Raw genomic sequence first — 23,337 nt, forward strand, 5'->3', positions numbered from 1 at the left:
ATAAGTTGTTATATTTATACGTTAAACAGTATGAAGGCTTTTAAGACTGACTGTACATCTGTTGATACATACTACTTTGTGTTGACATGACATTTTACAAAGGCTACAAAGAAGCTATCCATCTATAAGAGGGTCTGTGTGTCCGGACTTCGGAGGTATTCTCACAAACCACTGGACCAATCAGCAACAACTGTGTAGTAGTAGGCCACATGGATTAACAATCCAATTCAAACCTGAGGCCAATTCTACAAATCTACAAATTCTATTTTTTTTTACTTATGTTGCTATAATATAAGTGGTTCTCAAACCTTTTCATGTCAAGGGCCCCAATATTTTGTTCCAAAATATATATATTCAAGGATTTGCACACATTTTCACAAAAAATAAATAAATAGCAGATCTACAAGCTCATGAGCTTGTATATCTGCTATTTTTGAATAGCCAAATAAATCTAAAATGACACAGATGCTTCCTTGGTCTTAATGGATTTAGAATTCACAAACATGCCGACATATGCACAGATGTGGTGGGCATGTCTGTTGTGTCTGACACACTGATGTCAGACACAACAGAAACCATTGCCTAACAACGCTGATTTGGGCATCATCACCAACAATATATTAAGACACAAAATGTTCTGCTCTACTCTCCACATACTGTACAAGCATTGTTCATACTACAATACAAATAAAATTACTGGAAAATTTTGCAGTGCAAATCATGCCATTTTGTCTGTTGGCGTTGAGATATATAATTTTGGTCCTTGTTCGTTCATTTTACAGTGTTCACTTTGTATGGTGCATTCCTTTTTAGAGTCTTCCATCCTGGCTGGACTTATAATGGCAGGTCCATTGATAATGTTCTCTATTCATTAGCCTCTTATTTTCATGTCATTAGCAACCCACCCAGGCATCTTGTCTGTGTGTCTTGGAGATAAATGAGATCTTTCTGGCCATGTCGGCGTGGTAGATCCTTTTGCAGTTCTCATAGTTTTCCCTCCTTCTCTCTTGGCAAGGCTTTTCAAAATAACGCCTGCGCTTCACTGCTTCGATGATCCCATCATGGGCCAGGACCCTGGTTAAAGCCTTGTAAGCTGCATCAATGTTGCCTTCTTGAACCATCACTGTCCGAGCAACAAAGCGAAGATGGTTTGCCATTTTGAGACTGGTGGTGTAGCTACAAATATTGCTCGAAATATATATTTATAATGAAGTCAATGGGGTTCTGATTGGCTGAAATATTGCCCAAATTTGGAACAATACACCATAGACATGTCATAGATGTCTGATGTCATAGATAACTGATGTCACAACAGACGAACGAAGTCTGAACGCTGAGATCCACATGCCGGAGCAAAAAGCACTTTGGTACAATGTGAGTTGTTTTGAAATGTGCTATAGAAATAAAGAATGTAGTCTTCACACAACTTAATGTGTGCATATTCAATACTCACATAAAGTATATTATGTCCTCATATGTCCTAAAATGAATTTGTGAATGAATATACTATACACTTCTTCAAATAGAGAAAATATCAGATGTTTGCCAGTTTTTGGTGAATATGTGCCTATTATGACAAACGCAGAATAGGGGCACTGGGGTTCATGTGATTAAGGCTTGGCTCACTGATTCCCTGTAATGGTATGCATGGCATGTATACTGTGGACCAGAGTCAAGTTCAGTGCATATATGGGGGATGGGGCTAAGTCTGGGCTCCTCCAGAAAGTATACAGGCTACATCCTCAAAGACACTCAGAAGGAGCCATGTGTTTCACATCAGACCAAGACATAATTTCCTCCCATCTCCCAAATGGTGGTCTTTGTTTATGTTCTTTGCTGTGGTGAATAGTGAAAATAGCTCATAATGCATTGTGAGCTTGTACAGTTAGTAGGTCCGCTATTTTCGCAATAATTAGTTTATGAACCTTTTGAAAAAGGTTGCCTATAATGACATGCCCAAAATAAAGAGACCAGTTTGAAAGTTAAGTTAAAGGAGGAGTTCACCCAAAAAATGACTTATTTTCTATCAATTGCACACCCCATGAAGCCTTGAATTCATGGATTTATTTTTGTTTTTGTGGCATTCCTAAGCCAATAATTTGATGCCCGGGTGTATTTCCGGTATGAGACACAAATAATCTACTTTGTGTCTCCTACCAGATACATTAGCCGGTAGGAGACAGGAATCAAATTATTAGCTTAGGAATGCGACAAAAACACAAATAAATCCATGGATTCAAGGCTTCATGGGGTGTGCAATTGATAGAAAATAAGTAATTTTTGGGGTGAACTACTCCTTTAAGTATGCACAATAACAGCAAAATCAGAAAATCTGGACATCTGGATTTTTCTCTACATGAGCAAAGACTGATTCAGAGCACAGAATAACAAACAGTAAGAAATCCAGATTTCAGTCAGTGAAAAACCTCATCTGGGTTTGTTGACAATCACAGTGAAAATGACAGCATCTTATTGAAAAGACAGACACATCTGTAGCACACAAGCACAGGCACAGAGATACAAACGTGTTGGGTAGTTTTGGCTATGTATTTATAGTTTTTGGTTATATGTATAAGTTATGAGTTTGTTATTTTATTTATGTTGATCTCTTGTTTGTCCTGCACCTGGACACTACAGCGATGTGCATGCACTATGCATCAGATCAATAAAAGTTTAACCTTGTCCTGAGTAAGGCGAGGGAGGAGGGCATTCAGAGCTTACAATACTTGTTACTAACACGACGAGAGGAAGGACAATAATGTGTCACAGCCAGACACGAGAGCGGTTGCAGAGAACAGAGGAGGAAGTCACTTCAGATACAAAGACACATTACTGAATTGTCAGCATGTCACTTGCTGTGGACAAGGTAGTCTGTTACTAATGTTATCTATTTTGTGCAATTGTCTTTGCCTACTCTGTTAGTTTTTCCAGGAATTATTGAAAAAATATAAATACTAAACACTGTTCCTATACGCAATACTCCTCCTGACAAGGACAAGTTTATTGCTGATAGTGCGCAATGGTATTTAATTTTATTTCTCTGTTTTTTTTACTTTACATAAGACATGAAGCACTTTGAATTGTCTTGTGCATGTGCTATAACAATACATTTGCCTTTCCTTGAATATTCATTTAATCTACTTTACAATGCCATACATGCATGTTCACACTCATTTATACTCTGTTATCAAAATGCGACAATGAAAAACTCAATTCCCAAACAAACATTTTCTTCTATTCAAAAATGCTGATTTAGACCTCTCATTAACTACAATTGTCCTGGTCATTGTTATGTTTCTGTTTCAGAAGGAGGTACCTCCTCGACCAAAATTGTTTTTGACTTTCGTGGAGTCTCTATGGTCAACTATTTCACAGACAACTGGGAGAATGTTGAAAACTTTCAGGCCAGGCCAGATGACATCCTCATTGCGACATATCCTAAAGCTGGTCAGTGTGTGAAAGTGAGATACTCGAGTTTGTAGATGAAAAGGACCATGTTTAGGATGACTCAGGATTTCAGGATTTTTGTCACCCTTCCCTCTCTCTCTCTCTCTCTCTCTCTCTCTCTCTCTCTCTCTCTCTCTCTCTCTCTCTCTCTCTCTCTCTCTCTCTCTCTCTCTCTTGTCTCTCAGGCACTACATGGGTCTCTTATATTCTAGACCTTCTGTATTTTGGCCAGACATCTTTAGAGCGTCAGACGTCCATCCCTATCCATGACAGAATACCTTTCCTGGAGGTCATGTATCCTCCTGATCCTCCAGGTTTGAGCATGAGTTCATACAGGAGTTCCTCCTAAAAAGAAAAAGAAAAACCTGTATGCAACCCCCAGTCTCTCAATCTGCATGCTGCAAAATGATAGTGCCTTGCTTTAATCCCATTATAATAATATAAACCCATACATGCTTGCCTTTGGTAACTGAGTTTTTATTCATTGTAAGTTTATTCTCACAACTGTCTGAAAGGTAATGTTCTTTGTAGCATTATTATGTTACCCTTTCAATACATGGTCAAACAGTGCCTTCATTCATTTCTAAGCAAGGCAGAAACTGATTCTAAAGTTCATGAAAGGTAATTACTTACTGGTATATCATCCAGTTAGGATCAATCCTTAAGCAAGTTTGTTTGAGAGTCTTGTTAAGGTTCACGGATAAAAAAAATACACTTTAATGTGTAAACAAGACATTGCAGAGCATACCTTCAGACGTAATATGTTACTATATTAAAAAAACTGTAAAACTCCCACTGACAACATCCTGCAGAGCTCACCTTTATTCCTCTATACAGGGACAGAACTGGCAGATAAACTGACCACGTCTCCTCGCCTCATCAAAACCCATCTTCCAGTCCAGTTGGTGCCAAAGTCATTCTGGGAGCAAGGCTGCAGGGTACAGCATATGTAATACGTATTTTTAAATCAACTTATAACCCCATTACTTTGACATGCAGTACAATCTAATCAAATATACAGAGGAAGTAGTAAGGGAGTTATTGAATCTTGGGCACGACTCCTGTACAGTATATCCACACAGATCATTCATCGGTTCAGTGTTCTTTGAACGCGTCTTTGTTAACACACAGTCACGGTTTAACTATTAAATTACATTGCTTTTTCCTGGGAGCAGAAGGTCCCAGGTCCGAGCCCTGTCAAAGTGTCCCTGAGCAAGACACTTTTAGCCCCTAACTGCTCCCCCACCTGCGCCCCTCTGTGGGCAGCACACTCAGCTGGGTGAAGCTGAAAACTGAATTTCCCCCTGTGGGATGAAATTGGTCTAGTTATTATTATTATTTATTAGCAGTGGTGGAAAAAGTACTGAGTAAAAGTATCAATACTGCAATGTAGAGGTTACTCTGTTACAAGTAAAAGTCTGGTGTTCAAAATTTACTTGAGTAAAAGTACAAAAGTATTGGTATCAGAATGTACTTAAATGTACTTAATTTACCAAAAGTAAAAGTACTGAAATGTTTGAAAATATCAGATCTACAAGCTCACAACGCGTCGCGGTGCGACGCGTTGTGAGCTTGTAGATCGGCTATTTTCAAATAGCCTAGGTATAAAATAGGACTAAAGTGGTTAATGTATGTTTTATAATGTAGTAATTTATATCTGCAAAGTAACTAGTAACTAAAGTTTTCAAGTAGACGTAAAAGTATCGGAAATTGGAAATACTCAAGTAAAGTACAAATACCTCAAAATTGTACTTAAGTACAGTACTTGAGTAAATTTACTTAGTTACTTTACCCCACTGTTTATTAGCAAGCTTGCCTGTTGACTAATTTCAGTGATTTCTTTGAATAGGTTGTCTATGTGGCTCGTAACGCCAAAGACAATGCAGTGTCCTATTTCCACTTTGATCGCATGTGCATGTCCCAGCCAGAGCCGGGAGACTGGAGCAGCTACCTTCAGAGATTCATGGACGGAAAGCGTGAGTATGAAATAAAGTAATAGAAACAGCTGTAGTGGGACCATCTTCATGGATTTTCCAATATCTTCGTGTCTAGAAGTTCATTCATTTATTGTTCATTGGTTTCAGTGGTGTGGGGGTCTTGGTATGACCATGTAACTGGCTGGTGGGAGAAACGACAGGCTCACTCTAAACTCCATTACATGTTCTATGAAGATCTGATTGAGGTGCACATAATACGCGTTTGTGTTTAATTCAGAATTGTGAGATGATACTAAGATTCTCTTCATAGAACTCTTTATTATTAGCCAACAGAAATAAGATTGCCTCTGATCACTGTTTGTGTTTACAGGACCCTGGACTAGAGATAGACAGACTGTGCTCCTTCCTTGGTTTGTCTCCATCAGCCGAAGAGAAGGAGAGAATCAGAGCAGGCGTGCAGTTTGACAATATGAAGAACAACAAAATGACCAACTATTCGACTGTCTCAGATATGGATTTCAAAGTATCTCCCTTCATGCGGAAAGGTGAATAAATAATATAATATAATAAGAGTAATGAGGAGATAGCTAATGATACACCAATGATACAGTGTTATGATACACCCGAGCTCCTCCGATTTTAATTGTCCCTCCCATATTTTCTTAAATCACCCCTGTAGATTTTGCTCATAGCTTTTGCTAAGGACACTGGCACACACAGGTCACTTTACTGCTTTTACTTGCACACACCACACAGATGTTTAAAATAGAAGTTAATAACTAGGAGTTAAGAACCTTGCACACAGCACCTTCAAGTCAGTCAAACTGTCCTTCTTGATTATTCTTTTTCTGTTTATTTTCCTTGTGGCATACATCTAGAATATTATTATTATTATTATTATTAAGGATGCTGCTTCAATGTTATGAATAAACCAGCAGTAAATTGTGTACACAAGACATAACATAATAAAGAACACCTTGAACCTTGATTTTCCAGGAAAGGCTGGTGACTGGAAAAACCATTTCACTGTGGCCCAGAATGAACACTTTGAGGAAGACTACAAGAAAAAGATGAAGAATCCCACACTACAATTCCGTCCCGAAGTTTAGAGATGTCTGGCCAGGTCATACAGGCATAAAGATGGATCAACTTACCTGTACAATAAAAATAATAATTAATATATGGCAGCCTTTTAGAATGAATTTAAGCCATTGTGCTTTTATGAGCGATCCATTTTAGAGGACCTTGTATTGTGAATTGTACTCCCATGTACTGTTTCCTGTCTTTTCTAAATAAAGTATTCAATCAATCAATCAAAATGTCAATTTTTTTTTGTGTGTGGGGGGGGGGGCATTTTGTTTTTCTTTGAGGACTTGGCTGGCCGGATTGAGATGGTCAAAGGGCCGGGTCCAGCCCCCGGGCCGGTTGCCCATGTGTGCATTAGCCTATGCTTCTTTTAATTTAGGGGGGGGGGGGGCTTTTTTTAAATATCTTTATTGATAGGATAGTAGGTTGACAGGAAATGGGGAGAGAGATGGGGTGTGACAAGCAGCAAAGGACGTCGGGATCTGGACTTGAACCTGTGTCACGCTGTCAGGCTACTTTGGAGCCTAGGTGCCAAGACCGCTAGACCAGTGGTCCGGGTCACATTAGCCTATTCTTCTTTCCAATAAACAGGTACAGTATATAGTATCATAGTTAGGTTAAAGTTAAGTGTGACATAGGCCATAGGTGCTGTAGGCCTAATATTGATAATAACATTGGTTTCTTTGGACTTGTTTGCCATTGGGATTACTGTTTTGTTTTTCAGAGCAATGTTGTGAACTGTTATTTATTATGGAAATAATTACCACTAACTGTTAACTGTCTATTGGCTGGTTAGCTTTTGAGTCCTATTCTGTGTCTGACTAGCTGATGCTGAGCTTGGCGAATCCCAAGAGGTTGACATCATCAGAAATTTCGGTCTCATCCAAGCCTGATGCCAGTTTGAAGGTAACATTTCTGTTGTTTTGAGGATCATCAACGATCTTTTGTAAATTGGCAGCGACAATGACTAGGTCTTTCCCATCGATCAGACTGGCTGAGAACAACTCCTGAGCCACCCCATTAGCTGAGTCTCTGCCAAACATGAAATCAAATTTGATGTTGTTGAGTTCCTTATTCACATCCCTCAGCTTCAGCACCAGGCTGATGGGGACGACATTGGTGCTTGATGCTACAAGGTCCTGTCCAGCCGGTGGTCCATGTGAGGGACTTGTTGTATTTGCAGGGGCCATTGGTATAGCCTTTCCGCATGTCTCTTCAGCATTCACAGTGCTCTCCTGGGCTGGAACAGATGGTTGAAGACAAGGGGTGCCTATTGGCAGGAAAATCTCCAAATTCTGTGATCCGTCCTTCACCCTGGGTGATCGCAGAGCTGCCACCGCAGCCTTACCCTCCTCACTCTCCTCGTCCAGCTCATGGTCGCTCCACTCCCATTCTCCGTCCTCCGTCTTGTGGAGACGACCGCTGGACCCAGGTACACGACGCACTTTTTTTGATCGATCCAACATCGTCGATCCCTTCTGAAGAAGAGTCTTCTCCAAGTATTGATTGTTCTTGGCTTTTGTGAAGAATTTGTGCTTTAACAATTCAGCAGCAGTAGGCCTTTTCTCTGGGTCTTTCTGTAAGCACAGGGTGATCATCTCCCTGAAGGACTTACCGTATTTCTCCACCATCTTCTTGTCTTTTAAGCCTGTCTCCAGGCAGGGAGGGTCATTCTTCAGAATCATCAGCAGCACCTTAATGGGTGCTAATGTGTGATACGGCGCGGCTCCGGTGGCAAGTTCAATGGCTGTTATACCGAAACTCCAGATGTCAGCTTTGAAGTTGTAACCCCGTACCTGCTCTATGACCTCTGGGGCAATAAAGCACGGAGTACCTTCAAATGTCTTTCGCACATTTCTGATCATGTCTCCTCCACCATCTGCTAAAAAGGCACTCACACCAAAGTCTGCAATTTGCACTGAGCCATCGTCGCCAATAAGAATATTTCCAGCCTTCATGTCCCTGTGAATCTGTCTATTTGTATGTAGGTATTCAAGCCCCTTCAGCACTTCTCTGAGGATGGTGGCGATGCAGGCTTCATCCAACACGCCACTCTTGTGTCCACCGCACAAGATAGTATGCTTGATGAAGTCCAACACAGAGCCACCTTTGAGTAGCTTCATCACCAACCAGAGTTCATCCTTAACCACAAAGGAGGTGTAGTACGGGACAATGTTTCGATGGCGACACTGTCTTAAAGCTCGGCTCTCTCTCAGTAGCTCATCCATGCTGGTCCTCTGACACCTTTCCAGGTTGATGCGCTTGATGGCCACCTGCTCCTTTCTGGGCTCACAGTATGCTGCCTGGACCACAGCCGTGGAACCACTCCCTATCACCTCATTGAGAACATAATCATCCTTATTGTCTGACCAGGATTGAGGATCTGCCATTCCTACACCGTAAACAAACAGTGTGGTTAAACTAAAGGTTGTAAAAACGACTAAAAAATGCACTAGTTGACTGGGAACTTCTGCTGCAGGAACGTAGGGCAAGAACTTAGCAAAATGATGTCTGCCTATACGAACGGGGAATAGGGATGGTGTGACTACCAGCAGGCTTTACTTTTGGTCTCTGGTGGAGTGGTTACACTTCTTGTTGGCACTGAAGGGCTTGTGAAGGCTCTGTATACAAAACCATTCCTTCTGCATCTGGTTTTAAGCTGACCGGCTGTGACGCTCTCATCATCACTATGATGTCACTAAGAGTCAGCCATGCCCAAATATAGAGTTCCGGGTCGGTCTAGCCCATATATGGAGGTCCATGATGTCAGATTGTTCTCTGATTAGCAATGCTGGAAACCATAGTAATCTGATATCAACCATGTTGGGTAACCATAGCAACCTGATATATTATATTATTGCCGATCAGATTACTTCGAAACAACAAACAAGTCTGACATCATGGACCCGTTTGGTAAGACTGACATGGAACTCTTACTCTATATTTGGGTATGGCTGACATATAGTGATAAAACATCCTATTATAAAATGCATAAAATCCTTGTCCATCTGTGTGTCAGTGTCTGTAGTTCACGTATCTCGAGAACCGGCCGCCCGATCGACTTCAAACTCGGCATGTGCGTCCCCAATGACCAGAGGGACCATGCAGATGGTTGGATCGCCGATTGTCCAGAACTGCCAATCCAACTGCTATGCTCATATATGAGCAATGGCATGCCCATATATGTGAGCGACCGGCTTCAAACCTAGCTCGGGACCCGAAGCGCAGGTGGGAAGTCGGTCGGATCAGCAGATCTCCCCCAAAAAATAATAACTCTGCAAATCCCCATATATGGAGTACACTGATCAATATGACATCATAGACTGGCATAGACTCTGTATTTGGGCATGCCTGACACAGAACTCCATATATGGGCATTTGCATTTCCAACTTGCATGATAACTTTCATATATGGACATACTTGGAGGCCAGTCTGTCAGTACTATGATGTCAGATTGATTACATCAAGGGATCCATATATGGGCATTTGAATTTATAGATATTTTTGGAGATCCGTTGTTCCGATTGACTTCACACTGGGCATGGCAATCCCTCTGGTCCTCAGCTATACACGCGTCGAGTTTGAAGCCGATCGGTCAGACTGTTCTCGAGATATGCGGGGGATACACAGACACGTGGAAATTCCATGCATTTATTGTTAGATGTTTTTTTGCCAGCAATCACAGTGTCTCATTATGTAATACTGACCTCCACCTTGGCAGGTCGTCCAGAACTGCCGATCCAACTGTTATGCCCATATATGGGCAATGGCATGCCCATATTTCTGGCAGTTTGGCTCTGGCACTCTGAGTGCCAGAGCCAAAAATACATTGTAAAAAAAAAGTGCTTAGGAAGCGAGATACAGCCTTTTTCAGTAAGATGTTAAACAAGAAGTGAATGGAGCAGCAAATCTTCAAATCATGATATCTTGGGTTCTGAAATTTTTTTTTCTAAAAAGATTTTTTTATTTTTTATTATTTTATTTTTTTTCATGATGTCAGCGACGTCATTGGCACCCTGGGCTTATAAAAACGTGACGTCGGTGACGTCAATGGCACTGAATGAGTTAACAACATGGCTTCATAGAAAGAAATTGCAGTTTAAAACAGAACACACAACAGACATAAAACAACCGGTGCATAACTAAGTATAAATCAATTGATTTGTAATGTACAGTAAAATACTAAGATATTTTTTTCTGCCGTTTCCACGCACATATTTCTGGTAACAAAAAAAAGAAGAAAAAAAGCTTAATGTCACTGGCTTCCATTGAAAATTATTGTCCACGCAGCCTTCATTGATACCCACAACATTCAAACCTATGAACCTATGTGTCCGAACATCCTGTCATCTGCATTATTAGCACAAATAGCCTAGCTGAAACAATGTAAACATGTATTTCATGGTTGTAGTAACGATTCAATGTCGTTCGTAAATTACTGGCTTGTCAGACACAATCAGGAGGATCAAATGACCGGTCGCCAGGTCCATCGATGAATTATCAAGAGAGGCAGAGTGGGGTAGCCAGTGGCTATGGTCAAAAAGGCAGACCCAACTGGTGTCCCAAGTAAGCCGACTCGACAGATGCAGAGGGGGGTGTTTCTGAGATGCCAGAATACATTGCTGAGCCTACTGCAGACATTGTGGGCTTAAATCAGCGAAACATTGGTGAAAGTAGGCGTACACTTCACAACCCCAGTCTTAACATCACAGTGCTCAAGTCTTCCATCAATAGGTATGGTCAGGTGCAAGCTTTGCTCGGGACGCCCCTTTACAGTCGAAACGTTTTTCTCCAGTGTGGAGATGCTGGTGACTCTACCTAACTGACTGAAACTCTTGTCACCATGTTTACAGTGGTAAGGTTTTTCTCCGGTGTGGATTCGCTGGTGGGAGTTCAGGTGACTTGACCGACTGAAACTCTTGTCACATTGTTTACAGTGGAAAGGTTTTTCTCCGGTGTGGAGAAGCTGGTGTCTCCTCAAACTACTCACCTCTGTGAAACTCTTGTCACACTGCTTACACTGGAAAGGTTTTTCTCCGGTGTGGATACGCTGGTGTCTCCTCAAACCACCCACCTCTATGAAACTGTTGTTACACTGCTTACACTGGAAAGGTTTTTCTCCGGTATGGATTCGCTGATGGGAGTTCAGGTGACTCGACCGACTGAAGCTCTTGTAACACTGTTTACAGTGGAAAGGTTTTTCACCGGTGTGGAGACGCTGGTGTGCCTTCAGGTCACTCAACACACTGAAACTCTTATCACAGTATTTACAGTCAAAACCTTTTTCTCCGGTGTGGAGACGCTGGTGTCTCCTCATACTACTCCCCTCTGTGAAACTCTTGTCGCTCTGTTTACAGTGAAAAGGTTTTTCTACAGGACGGATACACTGGTGTGTCTTCATGCCATCTAACTGATCAAAACTGTTGTCACACTGTTCACAAATGTGAGTTGTCTTATCTGTGTAAGTCATCTTTATTTCTCTTGGTTGAGTTAAAGTGTTGGTTAACTGTTGACAACTGTAAGATCTTGGTTCATCTGTGCCTCCTGGTTTCTGGCTGGTTATAGAGCTGGTGCTTTTCTGAGAGGCTGCTGGGAGGATCTGTCCGTTTCTCAGCATTTCACAGTAGGTATTGATGTGGCTCAGTGAGGGGATCTGTCCATTCTTCAGCATTTGGCAGTAGAGATTGTCGTGGCTCGTTTTCAAGTGTTTATGGTAGAAGACCTGAGACGTGAAGGCGTATGGACACTTAGGACAGGAGAAGACCTGAGTCCTGGACGATTGGGACATTACTCCTTCCATGACTGCTGTTTGATCATCATAGCTGCTGTTACAGTATATATGAACTGTGATGGGACAGAATCTGGGAACTCACTGGGTCTGCATCGGATTTTAAGCTGACTGGCTGTGTCACTATTGTGTCACTGAGAGTAGGCCATGCCCAAATATGGAGTTCTGGATCAGTCCTGCCCAAATATGGAGATCCATAAAGTCAGACTAAGTACTCTGATTAGCAACGTCGGCAACCATAACGGTAGTACTTGATAACAGTAGTACTTGGAGATTATGGCCTCCAAGTACACACACACACACACACACACACACACACACACACACACACACACACACACACACACACACACACACACACACACACACACACACACACACACACACACACACACACACACTACTACTACACTACTGTGTCACCTAGTACAGTCATGTGACCACAGAATGTGTCCATTCAATAGACTCTAGTCAATGCAAGGATTTGAACAGTGTCATTTAATATATTCAAAATTATACATATAAACAACTTTCCTGCAACAGCTACACATTTTATGAATAAAACTAATTCATACTCTACATTCGCACAATGGTGTCGCTTGGCGGTAATAACTGATCTTCAAGCTAACAGTTAGCTTGAAGATCAGTCACTATCACTTGGATGCAAAGAATGATTCAATTGTTTTTATTTAGCATTTCGTTTGAATGAAAACAATTGATGATCTTACAGATAATCACATCATGTTTTCATTCAAATAGGCCTACCAGTGTCTATAGATTATATAATGTATCAGAGTTCCAATTAGGAACCAGACATAATTTGACCCATGTCTCCAAATAGACAATTTTAGTTTTTGACCAACATGTGCCATGTTTCTTTTGGGCACTAGATGGAGGCATTGAAACACCCTACTGCATAAGCATAAGCTGCATAAGCAGACCCCCTTATAAATTTCATAAATAGAATGAGTCAGACTCATGGATATTTCTGTGTGCTCACCATTCTGCAAACCTTTAAACTGCAAGCAAAGACATACAAATATATATATCCATGAGTTTTTCTTTTGGAAACATTGTTTAAAACTATCTATCTATATCAATAATATCATACATAGTTATTTTATTTAAGTTTAAAAGTGTTAAAGTCCCATGCTGGTGTTGACCGCACTACAGTGGTGTAAAGTAACTAAGTACATTTACTCAAGTACTGTACTTACGTACAATTTTTGGGGTATTTTTTTTTTACTTTACTGGAGTATTTTCAATTTTCAGTTCTTTTACTTCTGCTCCACTACATATACAATTATTTGTACTTTAGTAATCTCTCAAGAACAGATTCTGCTCTAGTTAAAAACAGCAGAGGGCGCTGTTTTTCCTTTTCATTTGACGATGGGTTCCCAGATTGGTACTTTAGTTACTAGTTACTAGTTACTTTGCAGATATAAATTATTATATTAAAAAACATTCATTCACCACTTCAGCCCTATTTTATACATAGGCTATTTGAAAATAGCCAATCTACAAGCTCACAACGCATAGCAATGTGTATTCTCAAACATTTTAGTACTTTTACTTTTGATACTTTAAGTATATTTTGATGCCAATACTTTTGTACTTTTACTCAAGTAACATTTTGAACACAGGCCTTTTACTTGTGTAACAAACAGAGTATTTTTATATTGTGGTATTGCTACTTTCACTTCAGTAAAAATATGTGACTATACTTCTTCCATCACTGCCGCGCCTTTCTTTTCTTTTTTTTACGAGACCAAAGAACTATGACCTAATCGATGCTCCGTAGCACGTGCCCGGTGCCCCCAAAAAAAGAAGAGATCTACAAGCTACAAACGTCCTGCGCGGCGACACGTTGATCGCTTGTAGATCTGTTCTTTTGACACGTGACCGCATGTGTCTCGCGATGTGCCGTGTACATTCTAGGCGGCAATTTGAATCATCCATCAGGAGGTATTATTAATGTAAATGTCCAGCTTGTCCGGACATTAAAAGGTGAATTTAGGATTCATAAGTTGTTAAATGTAACATGTAAATGTGATATAACGATAAGTGCCACGTGTGGGAATAACAGGGACGACATTAAGCATTAGAAAAGAAACGTTTGTGTCAACTAAACGTAGCTCTGGCTTTATTAATAGCGAGACGATATGTAATGGCTGCCATGTTAGCATCAGTGGTGGAAAAGGTACTCAAATGTTTTACTTAAGTAAAAGTATCAATACTGCAATGTAGAAGTAGCCTACTCTGTTTCAAGTAAAAGTCCGGAATTCAGAGTTTACTCGAGTAAAAGTGCAAAAGTATTGGTATCGAAATGTACTGTTCAAATAATTGTAGTGGAGTAAAAGTACAATATTTGCCTCCGAGATGTAGTGGAGTAGAAGTAAAAGTATAGACTATTGGAAATACTCCGGTAAAGTAAAAAAAAAAGTACCTCAAAATTGTACTTAAGTTACAGTACTTGAGTAAATGTTACTTCACACCACTGCATATTAGCATTATGTACAGCACACTGTCGTGAGTCGACGCTACTTTCAATAAGAAGTGAATTAGAACATATTGTTATAGTAGCTTCTGTAGCTATAAAGGACTCAAATGAATGCAAAGGACTGGTTTTAAACGTTACTATTTACTTTATAGGATACTAAACCCTGTGTGACGCTTTTATTGCCGAAAATAGCAAGCACACTAACGTGTAAGCTTGTACACACCTGCTATAAATTAAGCATTTATTGTATCATGCCTCTACCAGTGCCAGTGGCGTTAAAAGTACTGACATTTTTTTCTTAAGTAAAAGTATAAATGCTGCAATGTAGAAATGCTCTGTTACAAGTAAAAGTCCGGAATTCTAAATTTACTTGAGTAAAAGTACAAAGATATTGGCATCAAAATGTATTTTAAGTACCAAAAGTAGAGAGTACTCATTATGCAGAATGTCCCATTTCACAAGTTTTCAAATGTTTAAAATGTATACAAAATATTTTGAAAATAGCAGATCTACAAGCTCACAATGCTTGTAGATCTGCTATTTTCAAATGGCCGAAATGTATATAGGGCTGAAGTGGGTAATGTATGTTTTGTAATGACAATCAAAATCTACAAAGTAACTAGTAACTAAAGTTTTCAAATAATTGTAGTGGAGTAAAAGTGCAATATTTGCCTCTGAGATGTAGTGGAGTAGAAGAACTATAGTACTGAAAATTGGAAATACTCCAGTATACCTCAAAATTGTACTTAAGTACAGTACTTGAGTAAATGTTACTTTCCACCACTGTTAATTAAACATTATCATAACCATGTCTCTGCTTTGTTGTCACAGAACCGAACCGAACAGAGTCCTGAACATCTGGAGGATTCAACATGCTGTTCTACACACATCTGTTTGCGTCCAAACGTGGACCTTTGGCCAAAATCTGGCTGGCAGCTCACTGGGAACGTAAGATCACCAAGGCCCATGTGTTTGAATGCAACCTGGAAAGCACCATTGAAGACATCATCTCCCCACAGGTAAAATAATGTATACTATACAGGTATATATATATGCTTTATTTACTTCAATACATACTGTAGTAATCAGTGGTGTAAAGTAACTAAGTACATTTACTCAAGTACTGTACTTAAGTACAATTTTGAGGTACTTTTATTTTACTGGAGTACTTCCAATTGTCTATACTTTTACTTCTACTCCACTACATCTCAGAGGCAAATATTGTGCTTTTACTCCACTACAATTATTTGAAAACTTTAGTTACTTTGCAGATATAAATCATTACATTATAAAACATACATTAACCACTTTAGCCTATTTTATACCTAGGCTATTTTCAAACATTTTAGTACTTGTACTTTTGGTACTTTAAGTACATTTTGATTTACATTGTGCATTACATTCACCCATTCACACACACATTCATATGCAGATTGCGGAGGAAACCATGCAAGGCACCAACCTGCTCATCGGGAGCAATTAGGGGTTCAGTGTCTTGCTCAAGGACACTTCGACACTAACTCTGGGGGAGCCCGGGATCGAACTGGGAACCTTGCGGTTCCCATCCGGCCACTCTACCCCTGAGTCACTGCCACCCCGTGTTGTAGCACTTTGTTGTTTTTCTTTGCGCTCTACTTATTTGACCACTTACCCTGTCATTTGGTTGACTATGGTTCATGTCATTTACTCTGATCTTACACTTATACGGTGTAAATTGTAAATTGCAATAGCATGGTCCCCGTTACATACCCTTGTATAGGCATCACCATGTGTAAGTGTGTTTCTGTGTGTTTCTGTAGATGAGGATTGGCTTGCGGCCATCTAGTCACCTACTCCTGGGAGTGGTACGGATCTACTCGAGAAAAGCCAAGTATCTCCTTGCAGACTGCAATGATGCTCTGGTTAAGATTAAAGTGGCATTCAGGCCAGGTAACGTATCTTTGTGTTGTCACTGTCAGTGTCAACATTAGCATGGTTGGAAATTTATGCAAGTAATAGTCGTGTGCACATTCAAACCTAACTAGTCCAGGTGTTGTGTGAAAGAATTTGTTTGTGAAAATAATCCATATATTGTCGTGTGCTGTGATACTTAGAAAGGCTAACAGTCTAAATATAATATTGTGACGCATACTTTCAGCTAGTGCAGGAAATTACTCTTGTTATCTTACTGGCTGATGATTTCATTCAATTCCGATAAGATGAATATAAAATAAACATCACCTGGCAATGGTCAAAATGCCAGGATTGGCTGGTATTACTAATTTCCTTGAAAAGATGAATAACTACAGTACCTGCACTGTGTAATTATAATTAATTAATAATAACCCTTTTGAGTTCAGAGTTTGGGTGCTGTACTTTCCTGTGCTGGTTCTATGAAGATATGAGTTATTGACTGCTGTCTTTCTATGACTGCCCCCATCCTCCCCCCAAACTACACACCTCACAATGTCAACACACCAGGAGAAACCCTAACTGATTTGCCTGCTGAGGCGCTTGAGGCCACAACGAAAGCCATCACCTTGGTTGAGGAATTCGCTGACTTTGACACTCAGCTGCCAAGGTACTCTTCTCTTTAAATTTACTTTTATTCATGCCATGTCTTATTTAATAATTATACAAGCTGTGTAGTGTTTTTACATTGATAGTGTAAAGATGTCAAAGACTAGTACACATTTCTATGCCCCTTACAACCTGTTCTTTCTTCATATGGACAGTAATATCGACCTGGTGGACAACTATTCACTCAACCAGTGTCGAAATGAGGAGATCACTCTCAAAGAAGATTTTAGCAACAGCTTTCTAATACTACAGGATTTTGGTAAGAACGAATGTTCCTGGACCTGTTAATTGTTTTTTTAGATTAACACTGTGAGTGATATTTATTTGATTTACCATTAAGTTTAGTCATTTTATCCGGCAGTAAGACTTTAAACTTAAAGGTGCCAGTCTTGTGTCTCAAAGTAGTCCCTGATATTGATTCTATAATTGTGCTTTCCTCTGTGTGCTTTAGGGGGTGAATCACATCACCCACGTGGACTGCTGGACATGACCTTCCAAAGCCTGGCTGACCCTCAAGATAATTTTGGGGATGAAGACAACGGCATGGACTTGCTTGGTAGTGGACAGACTACAGTTTGGCAGAGGACTGACTAGAGTTTGGCAGTGGACTGACTAGAGTTTGGCAGTGGACTGACTAGAACGCAGCAGTGGACTGACTTGACTAGAACTCAGTGGTGGCCAGACTAGAACTCTGCAGTGGACTGATTAGGGCTCGGTAGTAGACTAACTAGATCTTTGAGTTTGAAGAAATAAAGTTTATTCAAAACGGATACTATATAATGACACTTTACAGTCTTGGATTTTATTCCACTCAAGGGCCATACCCATAATGTACAGTAGTCTTCATGGTTCTTTTGCTGTCACTGCTAATTAACCATATTCACACAAAATGGCTGCTGTGTGAATATGATACCCACCTCACCTCATCTTAAAGAGGAATGACCTAATTGGATCTTTTTTATTTTAATGACTACAGATTGGATAACAAGCTCCAGTGATAATGCTTTTCAAGAGGATAACATCACAGAGGAGACACCAAATGAACTGCTAGAGACACCTTCTAACATGATCAACGAGGGTAATGTCTCTTGAATATTTTACTTAAATCTCTCCAATAATTACAGCTGCATTTACCTGTCATTGGTATTAGTATTAAAGGACTACATAAGGAGACAGCGGATTTGGCGATTAGGACTGAGACATACTTACATTTGATTTCTTATGTATTCTAGAACCTATGGAGGTTGATGCCCCTATACCAGATCCTATGGAGGCAGACCTTCCAACAATGAGTGAGACCACCCTGCTTGCCAACGAGGAGGAAGGCTTTGCCCTGGAGCCTGAGACTATGACTTGTAAGCTTAAACCACTCTGCCTTTAAATTGTTGTTCCTTATTTGTATAATTGAGAAACATTGTTATCTAACATACTTTGGAAGATTTAGAGGAGTGTGCAATGGGAGATAGAAGTCAAATTTGCTGGTAAATAAGCCTTGCAGAGCCATGTGGCCCATAGGGCAGGAGCGTATCTCCTGGTTATGTACTGTGAGGCGCCTGGATGTACATCCCTCAGCCATGATGTACAAGTACAACCCCTGGACATGATGTCCAGGCGTTGTACCCCAATCCAACCCTTGATGCTGAGTGCCAATCAGGGAGGCATTGGGTCCCATTTTTATAGTCTTTGGTATGAGCCGGCCTGGGAATCGAACCCCAACCTCCCAATCTCAGGGCAGACACTCTAACCACAAGGCCACTGAGCTGCCAAATTTGCTGGAGGAGGGCTTTAAAATGCATGAGGTCCTGTTTGACAAGTGTGCCTGTCAATATATATATGAGAAACACACTCATAGAAACACATTAATGCAAATGTCCTGCGTCTTCCTCCCTCAGCGACCTCTGACAGAAAGAGGTTGAAGAGAAAAAGGAAGCTGGTCGTGGACCAGGACAAGGAGTTGTCCAACGAGGCCATCAGACAGCAGATTGCCGACTACTCTGACCTGATCGGCCCATTGGACATGGCGCCCCCTACCTACGAGCTCATGAAGTGGAAGGAGACCGGTCAAGCAGACAAACTCCTCAGCCGGTTCACCACTGATGTCATACATCCACAGTTACTGCAGGTCCAAACATTTATAGTCAATCTGTTAACAGGGTTGCCACTCTTCTGGAAAACCTACAAAACTAATGGAATTCAAAATCCCATTTTTCTATTCTGGTCAAGTTATGTAAAATTATAAAAGGGAGAAAGGTTTTGTAAAAGTAATGGAGTTTAGTTGGGATCCTTTGTCGTTCAGGTTTCAAAATGCCCCTCATTCGTCTACATGCTAAACTTGTCATAGACATTTCAATGCGGGTAATGGAGAAGTTTTGTAAACTCAGTTCGTTAATGAGAAAGAGTGGGAACCCTGAGTTAAACCTCCCAACATACAGTTATATGCTCATAGATGCGCAATGTGATCGTATCATATCAACCCAATGTAAGTCAGCATTAGCCTCTATCCTGAAAGCCTTTGAAGCTATATTCATTATTATTTTTTATAATGTAGTAGTTATAATAGTAATGGTAGTAATATTAGTAGTATTCATGTAAATACAGTATTATTTATTTGTTTTATTGATACATTTTGCATTTGCAGCTTTTCCCCAATTATATTCTAAACCACAATGGTGACAGAGCGAGAGCCATCAGAGTGAGTGATGAAGACGAGCACAGAGCAGGAGGTAGGAAGCTGCACGTTAGAGCATTCATTCAGTCATCTATGTCTTTTTTGCAGAGCTTATGAATCTGCATAAGATTCACCGTGTCGTAATGTTTGTAAAGTGTTTTTGTTTGTATTTTAGATATTATTTATTTTTGATTATATACGTTTTTACTGATTTTATTTATCTTAATTGTACAGCACCTTTTCAGCGTCTGTTTTTATAAAGTGCTTTATGAATCAAATTGACACGACGTGTATTTTGTATACTGTAGGTCAGACAGAGCGGAGCCTCCATACTGCAGAGCTCAGTGCTCTGGATCAGACTGTGGATACTGAGAGACTGACTCCTCCTGAGCACGTGAGCGATGGCTACCCGCCCGAGGACTGCATTGTGCCAGCACAAGTAAGCTTTAGTAAGCATGTCTGTCTGTGCACGGACAGGAAACAAACACTGTAAGCAGATGCAACATCCCCAGTTCCATTCTGAACTGTGTTGCATGTCCTCCCCCCCCTCTGTCCTTTCCTGTCTCTATCAATCGTGTGTGTGTGTGTGTGTGTGTGTGTGTGTGTGTGTGTGTGTGTGTGTGTGTGTGTGTGTGTGTGTGTGTGTGTGTGTGTGTGTGTGTGTGTGTGTGTGTGTGTGTGTGTACTGTTCTCTTGGTGTATGCCACACATGCACAACGCACCATGACAAATTCAAGGATAAAACTACATAAAGTGTCTTACGAAGGTCACCACAAGCCACCAGAACAACTTCAATGCACCTTAGCATAGATTGTGCAAGTGTCTGGAACTCTACTGGAGGAATAGAACACAATTTTAACTAAAGACATTCCCTCATTTGGTATTTTGATGATGGTGGTGTGGAGCGCTGTCTGACACGTCAGTCCAAAATCTTCCATGGGTGTTCAATTGGGTTGAGATCTTGTGACTGTGAAAGCCATACTGTAGTTAACGATTCACGTCATTTTCATACTCATCAAACCATTTAGCGAACACCCCATGCTCTGTGGATAGGAGTATTCATTGTCATCCTGGAAAAGACTACTATGTTTCATCATAGGATAAAGGTGATTACTCACCAAATAACTTTGCATTGATCTGCAGTGACCCTTCCCACTAAGTGGACCCAAACAATGCCAGGAAATTGCCCCTCACAGCATAACAGAGTAAACAGACAGACTTTTCTTGCTGACACAGTCTGATCACGTCCTGCATTTAGTCACCTGAGGAAAAGTTGCTCTTCTACTTTCCTTATAACACTAATGCACAAGGTTCAAGGTCATTGAATGTAGATTTTTGGACCAAAATGTCTATTTGCTGATGTTTTTCCCATAGATGAAATGGAGTTGTCACTTTAGTCAATGTTCCTATTGCAACACTAGATAGTTGAGCAGTCTTTACGACTGAAGCTTCCGCCACAATAACGAAACTCTTTCATAGTCACTTCTAAATGGTATCATGCCTTCCACCAGTATGTATGCAGATTTATTTGTTATGTTTCTGCACTTCTATTCATTTGTCACCCGTCTGTGTCCATGTGTGTATTACTGTTTATAAACATTATCTGTCTCCGCTTGTTGAGGATGAGAGCGGGTTGGACTTCTCACACTCTGGCCTTCCATCAGAGGATTCAATGTTTGTCCATCCGTCTGGACGAAATAGGGAAAGTCAATCGACCATCATCCCCACTCAGGTGCTTACAGTAAAACACACACGCACGCACGCACGCACACACTCACAGATCAGTGAGAAGTGCATGCTTGACTAGAGTGTGACTGACTTTGTGATTTGATGTTTGATTTGATGTTTTCCTGCACTGCAGTCTGAGCTGAACAGCCAGGATCGTGAGGAGAGGAGGCTAACCCGAAATACCCAGAAGCTACTAAACACTCTCAGAGTAAGGGCGGAGAAAATATTAAACACTCATGATACAGCCTACATGACTTTCGTATTTGAAACAATTACAACTTTAAAATGATCCCCTCTACAAAATGTGCACATTAATGTCCATACTCATGGAGTGAAAATAGCAGGTCTACAAGATCATTAAGCATTGCGTCCACGATGCGTTGTGAGCTTGTAGATCGGCTATATTGGCTTTTTTCGGTATGCGAGGGGTCAGAGTAGGATTAGAGAATGGTAGTTGGAAATAAAAAATCTATGTTGTTTGTTTGTGTGTGTGTGTGTGTGTGTCTCTCACAGAGCCTGAGCAGTGGCAGAAACAACACAACGTTCAGCTTTAAGTCGCTATGTGCGCGGAGCTCTCGCGCGCGGGCATCAGCCACCTTCTTCTACCTCCTGGTCCTGAAGAAACAGCAGGCCATCGAGCTGCACCAGAGCGCTCCCTATGAAGACGTCCTCGCCACGCCTGGCCCTAAATTCCATGAGTCATAGGATGCAGCAGTGTTGTTACTGATTCTAGGGCTTGGCTGCCAGAATGGTTCGGAAAATGAGTCAGAGTCCCTGGGTGAAATTAAGTTGACTTAAATAGGTTTGTGGGTTGACAAAAACCAAAGAAATATTTGGACCTCCTCCTGGGATATGATTAATATGAGTGTGCTCCTCTTGCTTAAAAGGGCACAATAAAGAAGCTATTGTATATTATATCAATTATTTTGTTGCCCATTTACCATTTGTCAAATGTCATCGATGAAAGGGAGGGGAGGGGGGCATGGAAAAGGACTGATGTCATTATTATGACACAGTCTAAAATAACAATTATTTCGTTTTTGTGTGTGGTGGTGGGGGTGAGTTTATGTCTACCGTATGTGTAGTTTGAAGTTGTGTTGAAGGCTGAGTTTAGCCTAGCTTAGCTCAATTGCAGTTTGTTTGTGGGATCAAGTAGCAGCTCCTTTCAAAAGTAAGTTAATAGACCTTCTCCAAAGCTGAGGGTTTCATTTCATACAAAATCATAAGAAATACATTATAGTTTGGAACTACTTTTTCAGAAAAACGCATATTCCATTTCATCCACTGTGACTCTTTGCAAATAGCGATATTAATGACTCCTACAAACAATTCTGTAAATACATACATTTCAGTATGCAGTTTTGTTAAACCAGCTATGGTTCTTTGGAAAAGATTAAAAGGTACTTTTGAGATGGGCTGCTATATTTGATCCCATAGACATCCACAAATAAATGTATATTCAACATCAGTATTATATTATATTGAGATTTCTATTCCTTGACGATTTGATATATTGTAATGTTAATGTCAATCATTTTAAATGTTTTTCAATGGTCAGTGTTAATATGTTCTCAAGCTTAGAGGAATATCACTCAGGTTTGGAATGCATATGAAACACATTGT

The 23,337-nt window shown here is 40.4% G+C and overlaps 4 protein-coding genes across 4 annotated transcripts; 2 read left to right on the forward strand and 2 right to left on the reverse strand.

Moving 5' to 3' along the window:
* Nucleotides 1-893: 893 nt before the first annotated feature.
* On the reverse strand, nt 894-1,157 carry LOC308097307 (small ribosomal subunit protein bS21m-like; the record flags this gene model as incomplete). The annotated part of the gene is made up of 1 exon (XM_080445020.1): nt 894-1,157. The coding sequence occupies one exon, from the start codon at nt 1,155-1,157 to the stop codon at nt 894-896; it is 264 nt and encodes an 87-aa protein (XP_080301146.1).
* Nucleotides 1,158-2,811: 1,654 nt separating this feature from the next.
* On the forward strand, nt 2,812-6,506 carry sult1st4 (sulfotransferase family 1, cytosolic sulfotransferase 4). The gene is made up of 8 exons (XM_080445011.1): nt 2,812-2,866; nt 3,307-3,447; nt 3,633-3,761; nt 4,285-4,385; nt 5,297-5,423; nt 5,532-5,629; nt 5,755-5,929; nt 6,381-6,506. Exons 2-8 carry the CDS (start codon nt 3,357-3,359, stop codon nt 6,491-6,493), a joined length of 834 nt encoding a protein of 277 aa, XP_080301137.1. The 5' UTR covers nt 2,812-2,866; nt 3,307-3,356; the 3' UTR covers nt 6,494-6,506.
* Nucleotides 6,507-7,291: 785 nt separating this feature from the next.
* On the reverse strand, nt 7,292-8,860 carry LOC308097287 (serine/threonine-protein kinase OSR1-like; the record flags this gene model as incomplete). Its single annotated transcript, XM_080444996.1, has 1 exon — nt 7,292-8,860. The coding sequence occupies one exon, from the start codon at nt 8,858-8,860 to the stop codon at nt 7,292-7,294; it is 1,569 nt and encodes a 522-aa protein (XP_080301122.1).
* A 6,771-nt stretch (nt 8,861-15,631) lies between these two features.
* rad21l1 (RAD21 cohesin complex component like 1) lies at nt 15,632-22,419 on the forward strand (the record flags this gene model as incomplete). The annotated part of the gene is made up of 12 exons (XM_080443980.1): nt 15,632-15,778; nt 16,559-16,688; nt 17,220-17,319; nt 17,474-17,577; nt 17,770-17,874; nt 18,295-18,396; nt 18,551-18,673; nt 19,211-19,440; nt 19,957-20,041; nt 20,295-20,425; nt 21,848-21,922; nt 22,228-22,419. The coding sequence occupies 12 exons, from the start codon at nt 15,632-15,634 to the stop codon at nt 22,417-22,419; spliced, it is 1,524 nt and encodes a 507-aa protein (XP_080300106.1).
* Between the last annotated feature and the right edge of the window lie 918 nt (nt 22,420-23,337).

This window comes from Gymnoscopelus braueri, assembly GCF_963280865.1.
Source record: "Gymnoscopelus braueri genome assembly, chromosome: 12".
Lineage (NCBI taxonomy): Eukaryota > Metazoa > Chordata > Actinopteri > Myctophiformes > Myctophidae > Gymnoscopelus > Gymnoscopelus braueri.